Source organism: Pelophylax lessonae (assembly GCF_965119305.1).
Source record: "Pelophylax lessonae genome assembly, chromosome: 4".
In the NCBI taxonomy this organism is placed as follows: domain Eukaryota; kingdom Metazoa; phylum Chordata; class Amphibia; order Anura; family Ranidae; genus Pelophylax; species Pelophylax lessonae.
Genome location: NC_138771.1, coordinates 575482127 through 575506363, shown reverse-complemented (window position 1 = coordinate 575506363; position 24237 = coordinate 575482127). Strand labels below are relative to the sequence as shown.

Here is a 24237-nt window from a genome sequence, read left to right as displayed (position 1 = left end):
AAGTGGTTTTATCAGGCAGCTCCTTGGTCCCAGTGGCAATGAGAGGAGGATGCAGCTTCGCACTAATGAATGTTTTTAATGGAATGAGGGATGATCCTCCAGAAGTGCACAGGAAAGATGGCAGGTCTCCCAGACTCTTGACAGGTCCTCAGTCCCACATATAGAGGGTTATCGAGGGCCAGGATCAAAAAGCTTGGAATAGAACAAGCTTTTCATTCATTTAGAGGAGCTGGAAGATCCAGAGACTTTAGGCCATCGAGAAAGACGGTGGGTGTTAAAATATGAGTGGACCCTGAAAAAAAAAAAAAAAGAGAAAAGGACAATGGCATGACAAAGCTTTCACAATCAGGTGGCTTCAGAGATTCAATTCAATTACTCTCAGTCTCTCTTAAAGAGACACGGTCGTCACCTTACCAATTCAGGGCAAAGTGACCATGTCTTTTGTAAGGGGGCCCCAAACCCTGTATACTCTCCTTACCTGCACTCCCTCGCTGACCCTTCCTCCATCATAGCCAGCAGAAAAATTCCTACTGGAGATTGCTGTTGGATGCTAAGATTAGTAAAGACATCACTCCCATGTCATGTGATTTGCTGCTAGATCCAAGCATTGTCACATGGGAAGAGGTCAAATGCTGCTTCATGATGGGAAGCACCACATATTGCTTTCAGCGGTGACAGAATAAGGAGAGGTATGGAAGTTTGAGCATCAGGGAAGTGTTTTAGAAAGACATTTTCTAAAGCACTCCCCTGATGCTCAAAGACACTTTCACTTTTCCTGAATAGCCAGGGTGATAGTGTAATTATCAATAGCTAGAGCTGGGTACAAACTATTTTTTTTTTTCGTTCAACCCAGCGAAAGAAAAAAAAAACCTGAAAAGGCCGCCATACAAACTAAGCAATGTTAGTGCTGCAATCTTCCCCTATGTGCCTTTGTGTTCTGACAAGGGGACTGCTCCCCTGCCAGAACACACTGATCAGCGCTGGCAGCCATTGACTGCCCGATGCTAATCGGATGCTGGTTCTGAAGCAGCCGGTCGAGACCAGCTTCTGTCGGACAGGCTGCTGTACACACTGGCTGAATGTCAGAAAGCTCAACAGAACACCAGCCTGTGTGTATCAGCCCTAAGACAAGACATAAGTCACACAGGGAGTGCAATGTTTACAATGAGTCAGCTGACTAAGACTTAAGATGGCCATGCATACCTCAGTTTTTTTCTGCCAATCGGCCAGCTGACTGGGAATCCTCCCCGCTGTGCTATAGCGTACTGACAGAGGGACTCCTCCACTGTCAGAATGCATATACATGATATTATTAAAACAAACACACAATAAAATAAACACTACAAAAAAAAACTGTTTTAAATTCATATATTCACATTAATCAATTAACATATTTACATTAATCAGATTAGACAGCTCATTGGCTAAAAAAAAAGGGAGGGTGAAACTAATTGTTTATGAAGGCATTAAACACTCTAATTGTTTATGAAGGCGTTAAGGCCGTGGGGGCTTATAAGATCTCAACCAAGAGATTCACTTAGTCTCCAACTTGGAGATTTCTCTCCTTATGTGGCTACCTCTCCAGTTGGGACTGAATTGATTACCATGAATGATGTATCCCCCAGATTTCTTTCATGGAACAAGTTATAGTGCTTCGACAAATTGGGATTGGGCAAACCCTTTTGGATGTTGGTAATGTGCTCCTTCAATCTAACCAGGAATGTGCGGACTATGACCTCATTTTTAGATGCACAGATTAAAAAAAGATTTGATATCATATATTTTAGAAATTGCATTGGATTGTAAAGATGTATATTTCCTATTGTTAAGGCAATTGTGTTTACAAACCATACATTTTCTGCAGGAATAGATTCAGATCATTTGGTGTAAAAAAAAAAAAAAACTGCTTTTTTGTTGGTTCTACAATATTAGAGGCAACGAGTAGTCTCAAAGGGGAATCCCCCTATACGTAATTATAGGGGATTCAAGCAATATAGGACTTCACACCCTATCATTCGTAAGAACATTGCAATACTTTCTGAAAACATTTTTCACCAAAAAATGTTGATTCAAATACGAGGTGAAAAAGGAAAAAGGTAGGAGAAAAGCTAGATGATTAGTGAGGCAACCATGCCAAATCAGTTGCCGCATCCCTTGGTTTAAGCATGTTGGCCCTATCACATTGGTCCACCTCCTGGATGACATGATCCAAATCAATGGAATCATAGCCCTTGTCCAGGAAAAAAACGGCCCTTTAGAAGATCAGCCTTCTCCAGGTAATTACTGGGAAAAGTGCAGTTCCTCTAGAGGCGTATAAATTGGCTTTTGGGCACAGCTTTACGATTAACAGCTAAAAAGACTTATAAAGCTATTGCAGTCTGTATCTTTAAAAAAAAATGTAGAAGTGACAAATGTATTCTCTTTTGCTCTGATTCCCAAATCAGTATTGGCTTTATGTTTTAGGACAATACCCTGATCATCACAATTAAGATGGGGAAAATAAATTATTCAAGGATTCCATATTACCATCCCAAAGGATGAGGACTTCACCGATATACCTCTTCCAGAGCACCAACGGAGGTCTCTGTTGGCCATAGATGACATCCTCCTCCCACTTGGCCATAAACAGGCTGGCAATGCTTGGTGCAAATTTAGCGCCAATGGCCACTCCCTGACACTGCAAATAATAGGTTATGGCCCATACAAAAATCAATCAATTGAAGAATGTACTCCTGTTGCTGGAGGGGGTATGCGGGAACCCTTACTTAAAAAGTATTCTAAAGCAATCCTACCATGTTTATGTGAGATTATTTAGTGTAGAGGAAGCCACATCGGCCATAGTTGGGATGTAGCCCTCCCCCCACTCAATTACCTCCAAAATATTGATTACTTGCGTTGTATCTTCAAGATACGAAGGGCTGCAAGAGACTAATTGTTGCAAAAAAATTATGTAGCGCCCCACTTTTGATCTAACGAAGTAGATCCTGCTTATAATGGGTGGGCCAGGGGGTTGTGAGAGATTCTTATGCACCTTGGGCAAATAGTATATTATTGACACCTGAGGGGCCACTGGTAAAAGAAATGCGCTCTCCTTTTTTTGGTCAAAATTTTCTTACGATAGCCCTCTTCCACAATCACTTGTAACTCTTTCTTATATTTATAGGAGTTGGATTATTCAAGTGAAAAGAAGTATTTTCTTCTAAAAGAATCCTATTCATCTCAACATTATAAGATTTGCGATCCAAAATAAAAATCCCTCCTCTTATCCGCTGGGTTGGAAACATTCTTGCTATTTTTATGGATTGAAGCGTTGGTAAGTATACTGGTGAATTTTTTAAATACATTTTTGGACTATACTGCACAATGAAGTGTCCTTTATCTCCAAACCCTGATCGGAGGTCCTTCTCCGTTGCAGTATATTATCACAATGTGGCTACAAACATCTGATGATCCAGTGGATATGGTGGCTTAGAGCTGGGTTAATTGAGCGTGTTTGACCCCTATATAGGGTGGTCATTACTGAGGGTAAAGGTCAGTGTGTGCTTTGCTCTTGGTGGAGAGCCTTAATAGCACTTCTTGTGTGTGGAAACTGCATGGGTTGTATGGGACCTTAACATCATACAGAAAAAGGCTCTCTTTGTGAATCACATGTGAAAGCGCTGCATTTGTGATATTATTATTGTTAGGTTTAATTTCCAGTGAACTGTGCTAGCTGCCTTCTTTACTGTGTGTAACCTTGTATACTTTTATAGTATTGTAAGTGCAGGTGTATTGTGGTTTTATAGGTTTAAAGCCATTGCCTTGCCATGTTTTGGGGCTGGACAAAGGGAAGAAAGGACAATGTTCTCATTGAGGTGAAAGGAGGCGACCACTCTAGACAAAAAGGAAGGTTTTGGTCTGAAACCCACCCAAAAAGGTTCTTTACAAGATAGACCTGCTAATGCAGAAACATGTCTAACAGGCATGATGATGACCAAGAAAACAAACAAAAAGGTAAGATCTTCCAAAAGAATGTCTCTAATCGACTCTGAGAGGTTGAGATCCCGAGGTGATACATAAGGTCGAATTGGGGGAATGATATGAGCAACTCCCTGTAAAAAAAAGTCTGGATAAGAGATTGCGAAGCAAGGGGTTTAGGGAAGGGAATGGATAAGGCAGAAACCTGTCCCTTGAGGGTGGTCAAGACCAGACTGATGAAAGGTCATAATATAAATGACAGTAGTCCTTGGGGTAGTCCGTTCTTATACCATGCAAAGCAGACCTTCCATGTGTAATGGTAAATCTTGCAGGATTGGGTTTCCTTGCTTTGAGCTAAGTAGGAAAGACTGAATCAGAAATACTCTTTATCCTTTAGAACTTGAGTTTCAATAACCATGCCATTAAATCAAGTGACTGACGAGCAGAATGAATAGGGAGTCTTGGGCTAGGCAAGTCTGATCTGTTTTTAGGAGGTGAAGGCTGGTATGTCAGAAGTCCAAGTATGCCTGTGTACCATGTTCTTTTGGGCCAATTTGATGCTATAAGAATTACTGGAACCCTTTTCTTTTATCTTGCATAGGGAAGGCATAAACCAATTAGAGTCCAAGGAATCACCAGAGCATCATTTCCGCAAAGCTTAATTGAACAAGCTGAAGTTAGAAGCCGATTGGCTACTATGCACAGCTACTCAAGATTTTGCACTCTCCAGTATTAGTAAATCAACCCCCTACTATTAGTTGTGAAGACTAGTAATCACATCCATTAATATAATAAAAGCTGGGCAGAATATCTGTAAAATACCTTAATCTAAAGCAAAAAGGTATAGGGAGAAGGTATGAAAGAAAAACAATACAAGTACAAACTTCAAAAACGAAGAGTGAATACGATAATTGAAAAAAAGAAAATGTAGTGTACGAAACTGACCAATCAAAACCTCCCATTTAGACTCCGTAGCTTTGGTTATTTCATAGGCACATCTCATTTCAGACATGGAGACTCCTCCCACGACATAGACCAGAAGCCGTGGTCCAGACCTGTACTCTGCTGCGCTGCGTGTCTTGTGCCAGTGACCAAATCGTGCGCTGAAAACACAAAAACACATATGAAAACCAGAGAATGCAATTCAGGTGGAAGTTTCACTTGAAGTCAGGCTGAAGGGCCTTACCTCACCACTGTTTGGGCAGTTCCTCCCTGTGCATGGGGCTCTCTCACAAAGGGCCACTGTTTTTTATCCAACTTATCTTCAATGGCATCCTACAAAACCAAACACAAGGAGCTTAATATATCAGAGGTACATCATGTAGGAGCTCATTTAATAAAAAAAAGTGAAGCAAATGGAAAGCAAGGCCCCATTCACACAGGCCATTCGAGTTCACCAGTCGGTTTTTTAGGCAGATCCAAATCGGACCATCTATTGCCCTTTATGGAGCGACAGATGCCAACGGACATGTGTCCATTTAGACCCGCCAACATCTACTGAAGACAGATGGGGGAGATCAGTTCCCCATCCCGTCTGGCGGATCGGATGACAGTCGGTCCGTTTTCATCGGACCGCCCATAGAGGAAAGCGGCTGTGTCCGTGTCCACTCTGCATCAGCGGACAGGACCTGATCAGTGGGAATCAGCGGAGAAATCCTATGCGGAGCTGGCGGATTCTGCCAGTGTAAAATTAGCCTAAAAAGTATTGCGTGCAGCTACTGTGAGATACTTCATTCCTGCACAACAAAATGACAGCTACAACTTGATAAATTTTGTTGTGCTATACCTCTAGAATGCTTAGAACTAGTTTTATACATCAGTCATGGGACAGGTTTAATTCCTCCGCAGTCATAGAAAACATTGGGCACAATTCACAAAGCTTTTAACACAAGCATAAAAACCTATATTTTTCCCCATATAACTGTATTTCTTAAATCTCATTGACTAAACTGAAAATAACTAATCACTATTTTTTTAAATAGGTATCCTTATCTACATTTGTTAGCTTTGGAAATTAAAGCGTTTGTTACCCCAACACTTCATATTCCTAATATGTGCCTGCTGTACCATGTATTTGCATGAGAAAGTATCATGTTCTCTTTGTATTGCTTCCTTTGTGTGAAATCCCTGGTGTTCCTACTAGTCCCTTTGCTTTCCTATTAAAACTGACTACACTACAGCATGGTCAGTTCTCTAACAATGCTGCTCTCCTACAATGATCAGACTTGTCCTGACACACCCCTGCTGCACAGCCATTCACTGTGAAGCTCAGTGTGTTGTTGCTTCGCCTCCCCCCAGCTATTATGCAGCTGAGAACAGAGTGAATGTTATCACCTATGAAAAAAAAAAAAAGAAAAAAAAAAAAAGGTAATTTATAATGTATTTTTATATCTATAGAAAAATGTTTTGCATTTCATTTCCATTTTAAAATTGAATGGGTTGTTTTATAAGGTGATCGTTTACAATCACTTTAAGACTATTATGTCATCTTTTGCTTATCCTATGTCCCCTTCACTACATCCACAAATCGCTGATTTACCTCCATGATGTCTTTCAGCACTGGCGTCCAACGTGACAGCTGATAGGTAGACTCGGGACGCAGTTTCCGGACTGGTTTGTTGGGAGAGGAGCTTGATTGCTATAGAAGTCAGGGAGAAGAAGATGTTATGGTCAAACTGTATTTCCAGGTACAGAAAGCCTGGCTACAAGAGGTTATAGTTGCTGCTGGTGACCATATAGATTGACTAATAAGGAAACAGATTCATGCTTTGTTTTAACCACTTAAGCCCCGGAAGATTTTACCCCCTTCCTGACCAGGGGTTTTTTTGCGATTTTTTACTGCGTGACTTTAACGGACAATTGCGCGGCCGTGCGACGCTGTACCTAAACGAATTTCACGTCCTTTTTTTCCCACAAACGGAGCTTTCTTTTGGTGGTATTTGATCACCTGTGCGATTTTTTGATCATGCGCTATAAACAAAAAAAGAGCGTAATTTTTGCAAAAATAACAATATTTTTCACTTTTTTTTATATGAAATTCCCCCAAAAAATAATGTAAAAATCAAAATTTTTTAACATTTTTCGGCCAAATTGTTTTATGCTACATATTTTTTTTTTTTACCAAACATATCGCAAAAAGCGTATTTTGATTGGTTTGCGCAAAAGTTATCGCGTTTACTAACAAAGGGAAAAATTTGTCATTTTTGGCGTTTTTTTTAACGAGTAATGGCGGCGATCTGCGATTTTTTTTGCGATACTGCGACATTGCGGCGGACAGATCGGACCCTTGACTGACATTTTTGACACTTTTGGGGTACCAGTGACATTACTGCAGTAATCAGTGCTATATATATATGCACTGTTACTGTAAAAATGACACTGGCAGGGAAGGGGTTAACTGTATTGGACAGGGAGGGGTTAAGTGTGTCCTAGGGGCGTGTTTCTAACTGTAGTGGGACAATGCTATTGGTGTAAAAACAAAGATCAATGGTTCTACATAGTAGAACCGTCTGATCTGCATTTTTACACAGGGAGAATGACAGGCGGCTTGTTTACATAAGCCGCTCTGTCTTTCTCCCGCTGTACCGGCGATCGTAGTGTGACAGCGGACAAACTGGATGAAGACACAGAGATGTTGTTATCTTCTTTCTTAGCTTTTAAAGATTTGGAGAGGTGATTTGTCACATACATTTATAGATAAGGGACTGTACAAGGCATACATTTATCCTAGTCATAAATTGAATGCATCAATTCTAAAAAAAAAAAAAAATGAGCAGTTAAAAAACAAGTAATAAGACAAAAGCGGCTTTTCTAGATTACCTTTGCTGGGCTTTTTAACTGGAATTTTGGTTTACAGTAAACCTTTCCCCTAACACTATAGCTTGCCATACATTTAGCAGCCCATGCCCCAGACGTCATTAATGACAAAAAGCGTCGGGAATGGCTTGAGGGTGATGACATCACGCAGGCTTTTGCCGGTGTTTCTGACTTTGCTTATACACGAGCTGTCAGCTTGCTGGATTTCAATTATGAAAAGTTTAGAAGCCGCCTGAAGAAACTTTCTATTAATTTTAAATAAAAGGAGAGTTAAACGGGCTTCACTATGTTAGCTTGTTTTTTCATCTTTCTGATATAAATTTGGATTCAGTACTGAGTGGCAATCGCTTCTATCTGATGCTGGCTCCTTTTTTATCACATGCGCATTTGACCGCTATAATCTATAGTCTAACACATTCGGCAAGAGGCGTACGCTGAGTGTTTATGCCTGGTGGTGGATCTTTTCATTTAACTTCATTGCACTCTGTATTTTCTGGATAATCTGCTGGTTCACTTTTTTAAAGTACTGTATACATTCCATATGAATTTAATAGTTATATATTTCACTTTTGCACTTTGGATTGTAATTGATTCTTTCACTTGTTCTCTAAAGGACTGGTTACAGCCATATGAATTTTTTATATATTTGCATTTTTTTTTGTACTTTACACTTTATGCGTGTTTATTCATTTTGCTCACCTGATATTCAATAGTGCTGCTTATTATTTACATATTTTTTAAGAGCTGGTATCACAGTTGATTAAGTGATTGCTTGTTATTCATCATCTTCTGATCTAGCGTGAATTTCCAGGAAATGATTAACTTATCAAAATTCGTCCGGTTCAGCAGGGACAGGCCGAACTTTAATCTGCATGTGGCTGTCCCCACTTGTCAAAAGTCGATTGTTTAAACAATTTTTGACAATAGGCTGGAAAATGTTTGTTGATTGGAGGCTGCAGCCACTGATTAGTGTACTTTTACATCAGTGGGTGCAGTTGCCAGAAAATAATGTCCCAGCGGGAAGGGGGAAGGGATTTCTTCAACCACCTTGTTTTTGTGGGTGGTGGAATCTAACAGTGTATGCCCAGCTTAACTTTAATCCTCAGATGAAATGTGCACAGGGATGGGAGTCAGTGGCGGCCCGTGCATAGGGGGCGCCAGGGCGCCGCCCCCCTACCCCTAAAAAAAAAGAAAAAAAAAAAAAAAGAAAAAAAAGAAAAAAACAAAAAAAAACAAAAACGAACAAATAAAGTTGTATAAAAAAAAAAAAAAATTGGGTTCGCCGGCCTGAACCCAAGGAACTGGTGGCTAGGGGGGGGTGGGGTTACGTCCCAGAAGAGGCGCCGATTGGCTGCCTTCTGGGGGGGTAGGGGGGTATCCTGGGCGCAAGTCTTTGCGGTTGGACACCCCCACTTTCTGATATCCTGGCTGTGATTGGTCCAGTCTACAGCCTGGACCAATCATCATCCAGGATATCGCTGACGTCGCAATGGGGGCGGTGCCGGTGCGTGCGTCAGTCACTCACCGTCACCGCCGCTCAGAGAAAAGGAGAGGCCGCCCGCCGGTTCCCGCCGCCGAGACGAGGGAGGAGGACCCGCCGCAGAAGAGGAGGAAGAAGCTGAGCCGCACCGCCGCCAGGTAAGTTTGAACGGAGCACGCACGCTGGCACTCTGCATCGATTAGGGGACAATGCTGTGGCGCTCTGCAAACATTGGGGGACAATGCTGGCACTCTGCAATCATTGGGGGACAATGCTGTGGCACTCTGCAATCATTGGGGGAAAAAGCTGGCACTCTGCAATCATTGGGGGACAATTCTGTGGCACTCTGCAATCATTGGGGGACAATGCTGTGGCACTCTGCAATCATTGGGGGACAATGCTGTGGCACTCTGCAATCATTGGGGGACAATGCTGTGGCACTCTGCAATCATTGGGGGACAATGCTGTGGCACTCTGCAATCATTGGGGGACAATGCTGTGGCACTCTGCAATCATTGGGGGACAATGCTGTGGCACTCTGCAATCATTGGGGGACAATGCTGTGGCACTCTGCAATCATTGGGGGACAATGCTGTGGCACTCTGCAATCATTGGGGGACAAAGCTGGCGCTCTGCAATCATTGGGGGACAATGCTGGCGCTCTGCAATCATTGGGGGACAATGCTGTGGCGCTCTGCAATCATTGGGGGACAATGCTGTGGCGCTCTGCAATCATTGGGGGACAATGCTGTGGCGCTCTGCAATCATTGGGGGACAATGCTGTGGCACTCTGCAATCATTGGGGGACAATGCTGTGGCACTCTGCAATCATTGGGGGACAAAGCTGGCGCTCTGCAATCATTGGGGGACAATGCTGGCGCTCTGCAATCATTGGGGGACAATGCTGTGGCGCTCTGCAATCATTGGGGGACCAAGCTGTGGCGCTCTGCAATCATTGGGGGACAATGCTGTGGCGCTCTGCAATCATTGGGGGACAATGCTGTGGCGCTCTGCAGTGATTGGGGACAATGCTGTGGCGCTCTGCAGTGATTGGGGACAATGCTGTGGCGCTCTGCAGTGATTGGGGACAATGCTGTGGCGCTCTGCATTGAAAGGGGCTCGCACGCTGAACTCTGCATTGATGGGGGCACGGAACAGTTGCATTGAAGGGGGCACGCACGCTGAACTCTGCACAGTGTTTATTGCATTGAAGGGGGCACAGCACAGTTGCATTGAAGGGGGCATGCACGCTGAACTCTGCATTGTGGGGGCACAGCACAGTGTTCATTGCATTGAAGGGGGCACAGCACAGTTGCATTGAAGGGGGCATGCACGCTGAACTCTGCATTGTTGGGGCACAGTACAGAGTTCATTGCATTGAAGGGGGCACAGTGTTTATTGCATTGAAGGGGGCACAGCACAGTGTTTATTGCATTGAAGGGGGCACAGCACAGTGTTTATTGCATTGAAGGGGGCACGGCACAGCACAGTGTTCATTGCATTGTGGGGACACAGCACAGTGTTCATTGCATTGAAGGGGGCACAGCACAGTGTTCATTGCATTGAAGGGGGCACAGCACAGTGTTCATTGCATTGAAGGGGGCATGCACGCTGAACTCTGCATTGTTGGGGCACAGCACAGTGTTCATTGCATTGAAGGGGGCATAGCACAGTGTTCATTGCATTGAAGGGGGCACAGCACAGTTGCATTGAAGGGGGCATGCACGCTGAACTCTGCATTGTGGGGGCACAGCACAGTGTTTATTGCATTGAAGGGGGCATAGCACAGTGTTTATTGCATTGAAGGGGGCATAGCACAGTGTTCATTGCATTGAAGGGGGCATAGCACAGTGTTCATTGCATTGAAGGGGGCACAGCACAATGTTCATTGCATTGAAGGGGGCACGCACGCTGAACTCTGCATTGAAAGGGGGCATGTACGCTGGTCACTGCATTGAAAGGGGGCATGTACGCTGGTCACTGCATTGAAAGGGGGCATATACCATCTCCTGTACCATGACCTGTGACATGCCTATACCATATCTGTGCCAGGCCTATACCATCACCTGTGCCATGCCTGTACCATCACCTATGCCATGCCTATACCATCACCTGTGCCATGCCTGTACCATGACTTCAAAGTCACGCAATTTTTTACTGCGTTTTTTGACGCGAAGCAATACCTATTACATTTTTCTTTTTGCGCCCCCCAAAAAATTTTGAGCACCAGCCGCCACTGATGGGAGTAGTGAAAACACTATGGAACCAAAAACCATCAGGCAACAGAAGTTCATACCATGCTCATTTATCAGTGCTAGGGAACCTGATGGATGGGTGAGAGGCACCATTGTCACAACTTACCCCAGACAAGACACGGGTACCCAGGTTGTTCAGGTTCCTGATAATGTTGCTGTCACTCTGAATATTGGCATGCTGAATTAGTTTGGTTAAATTTTCTTCTGTTATACCTACATGATAAATAATTACAGAGATAAGCCAATACATTTGTAAAGCATGCAAACATTATCCTTTCTGAATCAGGATTTTCCTGAACAAACATGCTTATGTGTTCTAGATTCAAACTCCCCCATGACTGGGTTCACAAATTGCTATTCTCCAAAGACTGAATGTGCATTATCAATAAATTTTTTTTATAATACAAAATCGTAAAGTACCTGTAATTTACTTGATATTAGCCTCCCTGCTACACACTCTGGCTCCATTTACTGACCGTTATGTCACAGATGAGCCCCTGCAGCTCTGAAGGAACATGTAGCCACACCCCGAATAAAGTCAGAAGGACGAAACATGTCTGCTTGTGGCTACGCGGAAACCGGATGCGACTTCAGAGCTGGAACCAGAAGCGGCTGGAGAGGGTGAGGTGCAAATACGTTGAAAGTGTATGCCCATTACTCCTAGTTAGGCAGCACAGTGATTTTATTGTTGAGGATTTTAATGAGCAAGTTACTTTTGTGGTTTGTGAATGGCATTTAATTTTTAAATAAAAGGTGCTTTTTATGGTATTACACTATCTGAGATTTTCTTCCTTTTTACATTTATCTAAGTGAACTGGCTGAATCAAGGGGATGGATGATGGATTGATGCACCTGGAGAACAACATGTCTAGCAATAGACATAAGAGCTATATGCCAAATACGGAAATCAGGGGCATAGGTTTCTGACAAGTTTCAATCTGAGGGGAGAGGTGTCTCACTGAATCACGTGATGGAGCACAATTATTCTATTGGTATAATGTTATCAAAAATTTCTGCATCACAGATTGTGGATTGAATATAATTTTTATGGACTTAAAGATCACTTAATTTCACTGTTTTATGACTTTTGGTTATATATTGAATCACTGCGCTACTCTAAAATTTGGTTTACATTAACCACATAACGAATGCCCACCGCAGTTTTACTGCGGCAGGCAGATGCTCCTGGGCAAAGCAACGTTATACTACGACGCTCGCTCAGGAGACTCTAGGGGGCGAGCTCGTGCTGCCGGCCGCTCGCAATCTACCGCAGCTGAGAGAGAAGGACAGACGGCTGATGTAAAACACAGCCGTCTGTCATTCTCCCTGAAGTGATCACAGAGGCTCGCAGATCGCCACCATTACTAGTACAAAAAAAAAAACAAAAAAAAAAAAACAAACATGACAAATCTTGCCCGTAGTTAGTAAAACGCAATAACTTTTGCACAAACCAATGAAAATACGCTTATTGCAATTTTTTTTTTACCAAAAATATGTAGCAGAAAACAAATTGGCCTAAAATGTTAAAAAAATTTAGATTTTTACATTTTTCTTTTCATTTGAGAATTTCATATAAAAGAATGTGAAAAATATTGTAATTTTTTCAAAATTGTCGCTCTTTTTTTGTTTATTGCGCAAAAAAAAAAAAAAAAAAAAAAAAAAAAAAAAAAAAAAAAAAAAAAAAAACGCACATTTGATCAAATACCACCAAAAGAAAGCTCTATTTGTGGGAAAAAAAGAAGGTCAATTTTGTTTGGGTACAGCGTTGCACGACCACGCAATTGTCCGTTAAAGTAAGGCAGTGCCGAATCGCAAAATAGGGCCTGGTCATTGAGCAGCCAAATCCTCCGGTGGGCTAAAGTGGTCAATAGTAGTTTAATTTATTTATTTTTTTTTTCTTTGTTTAAATAATTATCTTTTCTTTGTCACTGGCCAAATGAGGTGTTGCTCCCTCAATGAGAGAAATGCTGCAGAATGTGACTTTCCAGCAAGAGAGCGACACCTCACTCATCCAGTCAATGAGGAAGCCACCTGTGCAAATCCTGTTGCTGGCAAGTTGTCACTAACGAAGAAATTGCAAGGGTTACATGGGCCTTATGCAGTACATAAATGTGTTCTTTTATAGTCGCTGTTGTGCTACAAGTGGCGACCTCAAAACAAGAAATAATTGTCCTCACAACAGAAAAGTCGCACGTGAATGTAGATAGGCAGGCTTACAAGTGTCCCAAAAATATAGGTTTTCTCCTACAAAAACATCATTACAAATAAAAAAAAAAATCATCAAATATGGACAATTATCATAAATGTTTTTTTTTTTCAATTAGTGACCGCTATGTGCAAAATATAGTTAGTATGTAGTAAAGCATTGTAGTAAAATATGTATGACGGTTTCCATCAGGCTGACAATGGTAATAATTACCAAATAGGACTTCTATAAAGGCTCTTACCATTCTTCAGGTATATATACAGCAGGATAATGCGAATCTTGTCATAGGCTTTGACGTTTGGATCAAGCAACACAGGGACAATAATCTTCATTGGGTCCCTTAAATTCTCTCCCTCTGCATTTGCTCCCATTGCCAAGTCCTAAGAATGAAATATAAGAAGGCAATATCATGCAGAGGTTTAGCCTGGAAGTTAGATATTTATATTACTATCAACAGTTTGACAGTTGGGATTATGGAATCAGGAGAATTGCAGATTCATCATTTATTGATGCGACAGATTACTAAAACTTGGATCTATCTGATTAAACAAAAATATGCAATTCATTAAATGAATTGGAGGACAAATATGTTCCATTTAGGAGAATGAAAAAAAAGTACTAATTTGCCTATCTTCTGGGTATCCGAGCCAAGCAGCTAATCACTAGAGACAATTATTTTTCCCCATATCTACATATTCAACTACAAAAAAGTGAAATAGCATCCCAATAAATATGATCTATTATCTATCAGTAGATAACGTCTATAAAAGGGTTGAATGTGGATATAAAAGCAGCTGGTATGAACGAGGTCTGGTTAATTCCTCAATAGTAAACATAGTCAAAGAAAAATACTCATCCAGTTATGAATGAAAATAAAGCATGCTGCCATTTAGCTGCCAATAAATAGCACACTTCTAACCTACAGATCTACTTTCCAATAGTAAGCCAGAGAGACACATGATGATTCGCTCACTTTCCCCGAGCACTGACACGGTCTAATTTAAAGAAAAAGTCAGCCAGGCAAACATCAGGCTAGAAGTACGCATAATACAGCATGTATGTGAGCATTACACAGCATCTACATTAGACATAGGCTTTTGTTAATGTGGTGTTGCACTATTGTTGATCACTTTAACCCCTTCAGGACCAAGGTCAAAACAAACCTTACTTCCCAGATCCATGAGTTGGCTGCTCCCACCCCCTCCACAGCCAAGGCGCTCCAGTGAGCACAGGGGGAACTAAGCAGAGAGACGCTTGATTGACAGTCACCAGCTCTCTGCTCAGGGAGCTGCGAGAACCGAGCAATCAGCGGTGTTCGATCGCTCAGTTCTCAGCGTTAGAGGCACTGGGGGACAGATGCAACATCGGACCAATGCTGCATCCACCTAGGTTAAGTAGGACTCTTTAAAAAAAAAAAATAAAGCTATATATACATCTCTTTTTAGTCAGTTGGTTGCCATTCAATCTGAAGGACTAAAGACATTTTCTGATGAAAAGAGACTACAGAAGGGGGCAGCTCTGCATTAAAGGCTGGCATTGAAGCCTAAGCTACATGAGGGACATTAAAATGAATGTAGGTCCAGACATAGACTTTACCCCTTTTACAGTCCCCGCCTTACGCCATATGTCAGTGGTGGCAGGGGGTTTTACACACATTCCCAGCAGCTGCCAGGAATGTGTGTAAATCTGCCAAGCGGCTGTGCAGCTGCCATACTGCTTTTATGCACCTCTGTAACTGCTAGCTTCCCCCCGCACACACGTCCCCGCCATATTTCCCAGGCTTCAAGCACCCATCGGCTGACCTGGATCTGGCATGAAGGGTGCCACCATCTACTTTGCAGGGAAGAAAAAAAAAAAACTTTTGAGGAGTTTACTTCCTCTTTAAAACACAAAATACATTGCATGCCTGTAGTCAGTCGAATATATATATTTTTTTTCCCTGCTAGTTACAGGACATACACACCTGCTCCACGGCACAGAGCTTTTCTACAGTTCCCTTGAAGTGCTTCATGCAATCCTCTGCCAGATGGAGGTGTGTGGAATACTGCACAAGGGAAAAAAATTACACAGTCAGATACGGACTGATAAAATAAAAGGTTTTTAATTTGGGGACAATGACTTACATTGTGGGACATTTGTGTTGCACAATGCTATATACAGAAGTCTTTAACCTCTATTTGAAGACATTCGCATGTATGAATCCTGAGTGTTGTAGCTTGTACTGAACAGTTATACTTCTGCCAGGTTTACTGGTATTAGTATGGAGGCAGACGTTGCGGACACCCCATTTTCCAAATGCTGGTATTCTATGATTAAAACAATGTGTCTTCCATATATCCTAAAAGCAATATAGTACATTCTACACTCTAATGAAATTATTAATGCCAATAGTGATCAACAAAAATGTAAATAAAGCGTGTATTTCCAAATAAAAACAGCGTCTATAATCTGTAGTGCTTCCAATTCCCCCCAAAAAAACAAAAAAAAAAAAAACAAAAAAAAAAAACACTGTGCCCTTTAAAAAAGTATTTTATCAGTGTCCCTTTAAATGATGCTCTTAAGAGCACACTACTCACCTTATTTAATTCCTTCTGGTATTGTGGCATTTTTTTCAGTATTTGGGACAGGTCTTTGATGTTTGCCTAAGGAAAAAATAAAAAAGCATTTGATAAAGAACTCTTATTCACAGAAAGTTCCTGGTCCAGCCCACCACACCCTTCTCAGTTTCGTTCCAATCACTCACTACATCTGTAACATACGGTATTTCTTAAGATTATGTTGTACTCTTACTGGCTTTTTGAGATTATTGCCACAGTAGATCTTCCAGCAGTCTTCCCCAGCTACCTCACTGACTGTCTCGCCCTCCTTTAGGGTGTAACATATTCAGCATCTGGCCCCTCTTACCCTGATCCCCCCCCCCCTTGTAGCAGTGAGCCGGGAATCTTCTCCCTGCACTCGCTGTCACAACTCAAAGAACGAGGCTGTGTAGGGCTCTGCCCACACGGCCACATAATGAATTCACAGATTCCTGTGAATAAATGAACTACAAAGTAATGACAGCCCTTGCGGCTTGCAGTTCTTAACAGACTACCAGGGTGCTGAGGAGCACTCTAGGTAGTTCACGGAGCTTCCCGACAGTGTTCAACTGCCTGCCTGTATCAGAGGTACGGGTAAACAGCCACAAAGACAGCCTGCAGGAGCTGGCATTACACCCATTATCTGCAAAGCTTTATAGGCTCCTAACAAAAAAAAATGAATGCAAACTTTTTTTAACTGCAAAAGATATGTGCAGTTATTGCATTTTTTCTAAAGGTGAATGTATCCTTTCAAATTGCATTCTTGTATTTGGGAGCATATTAAGATTTTCAACATGGAAAGAAAAATTCTTTGTAGTTGTGTCAGCGTAAAAGTGATAGAAAAGTCCTGTTCCCAAGCAGATATAAAAGCAGGGCAATCTACAATTCTGGCGCAAATCACTTGAGTATATAAAAGTGATATTGAGTGTAGTAGAGGTCCATTGAAAGAGCAGAAGCTCTCAAAACGCAAGAGGGCGCCTAAAGTTTGCGCGGAAGAAAGGGAGGCGAGGAAATGGTGCAATTGTAATGCATTTCAGAAAGGAAGTTGGTAAGGGCCAGTAGGGGAAGTCAGTAGGGCAATCGACGACCAGCTTGAACTTCAGCAAAAATTAGAGGCATTATATAACTTAGACAGTCGACTCAGTGAAGGTTTCCTTAGGCCCAAGAAAAAGTTTGGGTTTCCAATTATGGGGGGCAGTGGGAAAGGGATAGGAGACAGGTCATAACGTTTGATCATTTTCTGGCAGTGAGTGACTGTCAGCCTATCATCGAATGAGTCCATAAGTAATGTGGCATTGGGTTATGACACCAGGATAAGTTTTTAAAAGGAAGTTTAACAATCACGTTTTCTAAGGTAACCCAGCCCTTACAAAGTTCGTGTCTGTGCCAGTCTACCATCCTGACAAGATGACAAACTAGTAGGTATGTTGAGAAATCTGGTAAGAAAATTCCACCAAAGGTTTTAGGGCTCGTTTAAAAAAAAAAAAAAAAACAGTTTAATTGTGGGGTTCTTTCCAGCCCAGACAAATTTCCAGACAATGGAAGTGAGCAATCAAAATAAGCCCAGGGAAATATAGATTGATAAAGAGTTCATGAGGTACAAGAGTTTGGGCAGAATAGACAAAATGATTATATTGCATCTCCTGAACCTCCTTGTGGGGTCCATTTACTGAGTAAGGACTGAATTTATTTTCAGGAAAAACAGTAAAATTTAAAAAGTCTGTTTCGAGGAGGTTTCTAGGGATAATGGTGCCCAGGTACCGAATGGAATTGGATCCCCATTTGAATTTAAAATTCGATTGAATTCTCTGGAATTGGGCAGGAGGAATGGAGATATCAAGGGCTTCAGATTCCTGAAAGTTAATTTTTAGGTTAGAGAGTTCACCATAGACTTCAAATTTGGCCATAAGGTTAGGGATTGACACATCCAGAGAGGTAATGGAAAAGAGCATTTCATCTGCATATGCTGAAATTTTCTCCAACTCGGAGACCTCCCTAGAAAGTGTTAAAATTAAAGAACCTAAATGTGGAAGGAAGAGAACGGCCAAAATTTTTTCTGCAGTACTGTTTTGTGTATTTATTGGTCTGCTTCCTTTTAAAGTCATCAATAAAAAATGTTCGAAGGAAAAAAAAAAAAAAATGGATTGTGCAATCTGTTGAATAGGGTTTTGGCTTACAGCTCCAGCTCAAAAAGCCAGAAGATGTTGTCAGAAGCAATGCCAGCAAGGGGAGAGGCATAGTACACAGCTTTCATTCTAAATTATCTGAAGGGACAAACAAAAATTTTTCGCATACGATACCAGATCGTATAATTTTCGTTTAATCAGTACCGTTTTTGTCCAAAAATACAATACATCACTTCCGAATTTTTATTGTTTATGTTGCTGATTTTTTTATTATGTTGAATTTTTTTACATTTATTATTATGTTGAATTTTTGTACTTTAGTAACCTCTTCCTTTACGATATGGAGACTAGCATGCAAAATATATCATCCTATAATCTCATTGTGTGTACTAGGCTTTAGACTGTACCACAGATAGATTAGCAAACCACAGAATGATTTTATTCATACACTCTGGAGCTGCTCTTTAATTAATCCATGAATTGCAGGCCCATATTTGGGGGTCTGAAAATCAGGTTGCATACCCATTATTAACAGTGGCTATAACAGGTGACACATTGTGTGGCGTTTTGCAATTTAAGTGTTACAAACCTGTATAAAAGAAAATAGATACAAATACTGGGCTACTCTATAGGGCATATTTAAACCAGTGAATCAGATATACAGCATATATTTCACTGAAGGTGAAGCTTTCAGGTGCATGTATTTTAAATGGGAGTGATTGATTTACCAAGAGTGATCGTTTGGTAAAAAAAAAAAAGAAAGAAAAAAAAAAAAAAAATCACATTCACTACTTTTGTCTGAGTAAATTTATTTAAAGGGTCAGTCCAGTTCTTTGAAAAAAATAAAATAAAATATAATATAATGTAGTAAATAAAATTGCTACACAAGCCATATTGTATTTTAACATTATACTGTACTGTTCTTTTTCAATTGTCAGCCGCTGTAATGGTCTGTAAAATTCAATGCAATGTGGCTACCTGGAGTCCTTCTGTGCACAGTAGGTGTACACTAAGATATAAGTACCATTTTAGGCACCCCATGCAATAGGAATTATATGGTTGGTGAGATACTCCCTAAGGGTTTATTACTTCCGAAGGGAGACAGACAATGCAACTTTCCTCATTAGAAAATTGCAAGAGTGCATCAGCTGATCAGATTGAAAACAGACACTCCCATTCAGAAACCAGACTTCTAAGGATATAGTAGAACATATGGCTTTTTATTAAGAACAGAAACAGGTAGGACTCTGGTACAAAGTTTGTTAAAATCCTTGCAATGTATATAGATCACCCAGAGAGGATTGTGTTTTTTCCCCCTCAACAAAACTGAAGATTCCTGGCAACCCAATCATCGTGTTATTTATCTTGCTTGGCTGCAAGCCAAACAATGATGTCACATGCCTTGTTTCATTTTCCATTGGAATCTATGGAAAATTCAGCATGGGCGCTACATACTACAGGATACAGAAAACCTACCTTGTCGGTTGTCATTCTTTTACTCTCACAGAAAGACCTCAGCAGCTCTGTGACTTTCCTGCAATAGAGAGGACACACGCTCAAAAGAGGACTGGAGAAAACATGGTACATACAATAACTGAGGACAAAGAGCTGCCTACTTGGACACATCCGCAATGTGCATGTGACGGAGCTCCACCCACAGGTCATCATCTTCATCCAGAAGGACCTGCTTTTCCCGGGAATCTCCAATGCCCGTAGTCTCATAGCTGGAGGAAAAACAAGAAATTATGGATCAGAAACCAACAACCAGAATCTAGTCATAACTGAAAAATCAGCATTGGGTGGTCTTTAAAAAAGTAATATCTGTGCTATATCAAAGTGCGGGGAAGGGCACAAAATATGGCTAATTAAATTTATATAAAACCAAGGTATTAAAGCGGAACTAAACCCTGCAAAGGAAGCTGCAATCTTAGCCTCTATTTAATCTACAGTTGCCATGGTGTTCCCATTTCATGATTTGATAGTTTGATTGAGAGCTTGCATTTTGGGTCAATTCAGGGAACTAGGATCAGCAAAACCCTCGTTGGCAGTCCCTAAAGGCAGCTCGTCCAGTTCTGAAGGGAGATGCAAATAGTCCTGAGCTCCAGGAGGTTTATAGGAAGTAAGGATTCCCTTGCCAACTAAGTTCTCTGGACCATCACCACATTGAATATACCTTCCCAGCCAGAAAGGCTGGCATCCATCTTGACCACTATCCAGAGTGGATATCTACTAAGCCAGTGTCGGGTCTCCGTCGGGAGGTGCTTGGGTCATCCAGAGAACATGTTTGCTTGTCCCGCGTGGAAAGGATAGGTGTTGCAATGGCCTGGAGTGAATCTGGGCAAACAGCATTGCCTCAAAAGGAAGCCACCATAAGACCCCAAACCCTCATGCAAAGAAGAACCAAGGGTTGATGATAGGACCACAGTTGAGATTTTACGGACAGGATTTTCACTAGTAGAAGATATACACAAGCCAGGGACGTGTCCAGGAGAAGGCTCAGGTACTCCAAGTGGGTAATTTAATGCAGACCTTGAGGTTGAGAATCTAACCAAAGGCTTGCAGCAGCTGAGTAGTCCACTAATAGACCCAAGGTAGCAGATTGTTCAGGTACCCCCCCAAATATGGATACCCTGGGAACAAAGTAGGGCAAGAACTAGAGCCATGACCTTTATACCAATGCGATAAAGGGTATGTCCAGAGAAACTAGGAGGCCCTCCTGTTGAAGGTAGGTGATGATCAACCTGGCCGACTCCATGCGGAATTTTCAGATTGTCAGATATTTGTTTAGGCCCTTGAAGTCCAAGGTGGAAAAAAAATTGCAGTTTGACTTCAGAATCATGAATAATTTGAAGTAACTTCTCTCCCACAGTAGAAGTAGAAGTTTAGGCCTGAGTCTTAAGGCCCGTACTCACGATAAGCAAATCTGAAGAGAAATTTCATCCGACGACCGATCTGCTGATTTTCGGATTGTTAGTATGGTGCTTTCAACAGCCGACTCAGACTTTTCGGCCGAAAAAATCCTGATGTGCAGGCTATAACATTTTTATCGTCCGTCAACACAAAGTCCGATTTTCATCTCATTAGTACAGTTTGACAGAAAGAAATCTTAAGAGCAAGACTAGGCATGCTCAGAGACGAAAGAACACATACAAAACAATCCAACACATGACATCACTTCTGAAGTCGAATTCTGTCGTACGGGAAAATTCGTATGAAAATAACCTCTTCACTTTCCACATCAGACTAGCATGCCACAAAAAACGGACGACAGATCGTTCGATAATCAGATCGTGTGTACGGGGCTTTAGTCTTGCGTTTAGTAGGCAACAGGGAACTCTTACCGACTGTGACTTTCTAGGAAAAACTCCAGAGCAACTGGCAGGATTTCCAAACACTGACAGACCTTACAGTTTGCAGAAAAGGATCCTGGTTTCGCTTTGTCCATATTGCAACATTCTGACACACTACCAAGGAATCAATCTCTGGCTGTTTTGCAGAGACTTTGAAAACAACTTCAAGTTTCTTTTTGAAGAGTCCCTGATTGCCAGATCTTTCTCCCCAGAAGTGTCAGAGACCTGATAATACAGGCAGTAGCTGAATCAACCATGGGGACAACCTATTTTTGGTGAAACACGTCCATTATAGGGTATTTTTGAACAAACCATTTTGGGGAGCATAAACTTTTTCAGTTGCCATACAGGATGTCCTTCGTTGCGCCTAAAGAATGAAGACCGTGGAATGCCAGACAGGACAATCAGAACGTTTTGGGGGGGGGGGGGGGGGGCGGGGAACGACACCCATTGACAGCCAAAAGGGCAACAATGGGATTTAACCTTTCACACAACTGGCTTCACACACTAGTGCAGATCACCCGTGTCCTGGACCTACAACACAGCACCACAATTCTAACCCTACATGCTGCACCTATGTGACAAGGTGGGTGCCTAACACAGGATCCGGTGCCCAAGGGGACTTTACAGGCCAGCCCCGTGTCTTCTCTGGATGGGTCCAGATTGGCCCCAAAAGCTCTCGCTGTGGGACAACAATCCAGAACCTGCAGAGGATGCTGCTGTGGCTGGAACACAGCGAGAGAAATTTGATCATAGAAACCAGAAAATATAGCTAATAAAATCCCCACTCAGTAGTAAGGAGACGTCCAAAACCTAATGACACTATCAAAGTACTGAGGCCTGTTAAGAAAGGGAGTGGTTTTATAAGGATCCTTGCAGTTTCTCTGCCAGTGTCCAAAACTATAGCCCAGTCATCTTTAAATCTTCCTGTGTCCTGTACTGTATGAGCAAGAAACCGCTCTAGTGAGTGACATATCTGATCAAACAGCCGCCTAATTTACACACACACACACACACACACACACACACACACACACACACACACACACTCTGGGAGGTTTATCTGCTTTCTCTATACAACATGTGTGTAGGGCCAAACCAGGCAAATAAGGAGCTTAATGGGCAACTCCAAACAAACAGCTTAACAGAGTTAAAGTGTGTCTTAACCAAAAACCAAAAATAGAATTGATTGTAGCTAGCACATCTAAGGAGCGGTAAGCTGCCATATGCTTTCTTTTCCCTTTATTTTTACTTGATGATTTGGTCAGTAACACGATAACTGTTCTAGGGTGACAACGTTTACTGTATTTTTGTCACCTTACAACTACAATCATCCCTCTCTCTTCTCCATAACAAACAGGGGAGGTGCTCTGCAGGCCTCAGAGATAAGTGGGAAGTAAATAACTGATAAGAGTGCAGCATCTTTTGCCTGAATTTCTGGCAGGATCCACAGGTATTTTTTCAATTTATTACACATATATAACAAATAGTATATTTAACAGAGTAAAATAAAGACCAAATAAGAGAAGTTCATTGTTAGGGTTTAAATACACTTTAAAGAACATTTTTCTTGGACCAGATTACTTCATAACAGTTTAAAAAATTAAATTTGCATATTCATATGATTCACCCACCCTTGCTGTGCTATAGGTCTGCATAGCATAAGGGGGATGAAAACCTACTGGTATATGTCTTGCTTGATGTCTAGCAGGTCATGAGCCATGGCCTGAAAGGTAAGTTCATGCAGGAGGGGAGACACAGGGTCATATCCACGATCCACAATGAGGAGCTGGGAGCGGGACTTGTCTGGGCCCTGGGGTGGAGAGAAGCAGGTGAGAACACAGGGAAGGAAAAAGCATTTGGGAAGGATGTGAAGCACAGCAAAGTCTCATTATCAGAATCCTCCAACACGTTTTCTCAAGCCATCTGAAATCTTTATGTTTAGTATTCCTAAGCTTAGTGGGTATCTGACACTGACACACTGCTTTCCAAATTCATCTCCGATGTATGCTTGGTATTCACCACAGAGAAGACAGATCACTATAGATGGATACCTAGACACACTAGAGAAATGCTAAAGCAGCTCCAGTGGCAGATAATGCAGCAGAACAGGAATAAGACGAACAGCATGGATAAAAGCAAACATGCAGGAAGAAGAAAACATTTTATGACACAATTATTCATTAATAACTTGTTTAAAGAGGAACCCCACTAAAAACATAGCAAAGTTACACATTGTTCCCTTTCTGGATAATGCCACTATAAAAAAGGTTCCACTTCCCATTCCTGAACCCCTACTAATTCACAGAAATGGAAAGTTCTTAAAAGGAAAATGATACTGCATATCACAGCCTATCTTTATACAGCCTCCCCATTCTGTTTCCTATACCATTTTTACCATCAAGAGCAAGATTATCAGGATACAAAGCGATTGGTTGCCAAATGTGCAGAGTTGTCACAATTGCAAAACT

General features: G+C 41.6%; 1 protein-coding gene across 1 annotated transcript in view; it reads right to left on the bottom strand.

Annotated features, from left to right (window-relative positions):
* Positions 1 to 204: 204 nt before the first annotated feature.
* STXBP2 (syntaxin binding protein 2) overlaps positions 205 to 24237 on the bottom strand; it is a 107883-nt gene continuing 83850 nt past the window's right edge. Inside the window, exons 9-19 of the mRNA XM_082257191.1 lie at positions 23449 to 23579; positions 20033 to 20140; positions 19893 to 19950; positions 16291 to 16356; positions 15678 to 15758; positions 13956 to 14094; positions 11615 to 11721; positions 6497 to 6595; positions 5144 to 5232; positions 4903 to 5060; positions 205 to 292 (exon numbers count right to left, since the gene is read on the bottom strand). Coding sequence (XP_082113317.1) covers positions 213 to 292; positions 4903 to 5060; positions 5144 to 5232; positions 6497 to 6595; positions 11615 to 11721; positions 13956 to 14094; positions 15678 to 15758; positions 16291 to 16356; positions 19893 to 19950; positions 20033 to 20140; positions 23449 to 23579 — 1116 coding nt within the window. The 3' untranslated portion in view covers positions 205 to 212. The remainder of the gene's footprint in view (positions 293 to 4902; positions 5061 to 5143; positions 5233 to 6496; positions 6596 to 11614; positions 11722 to 13955; positions 14095 to 15677; positions 15759 to 16290; positions 16357 to 19892; positions 19951 to 20032; positions 20141 to 23448; positions 23580 to 24237) is intronic.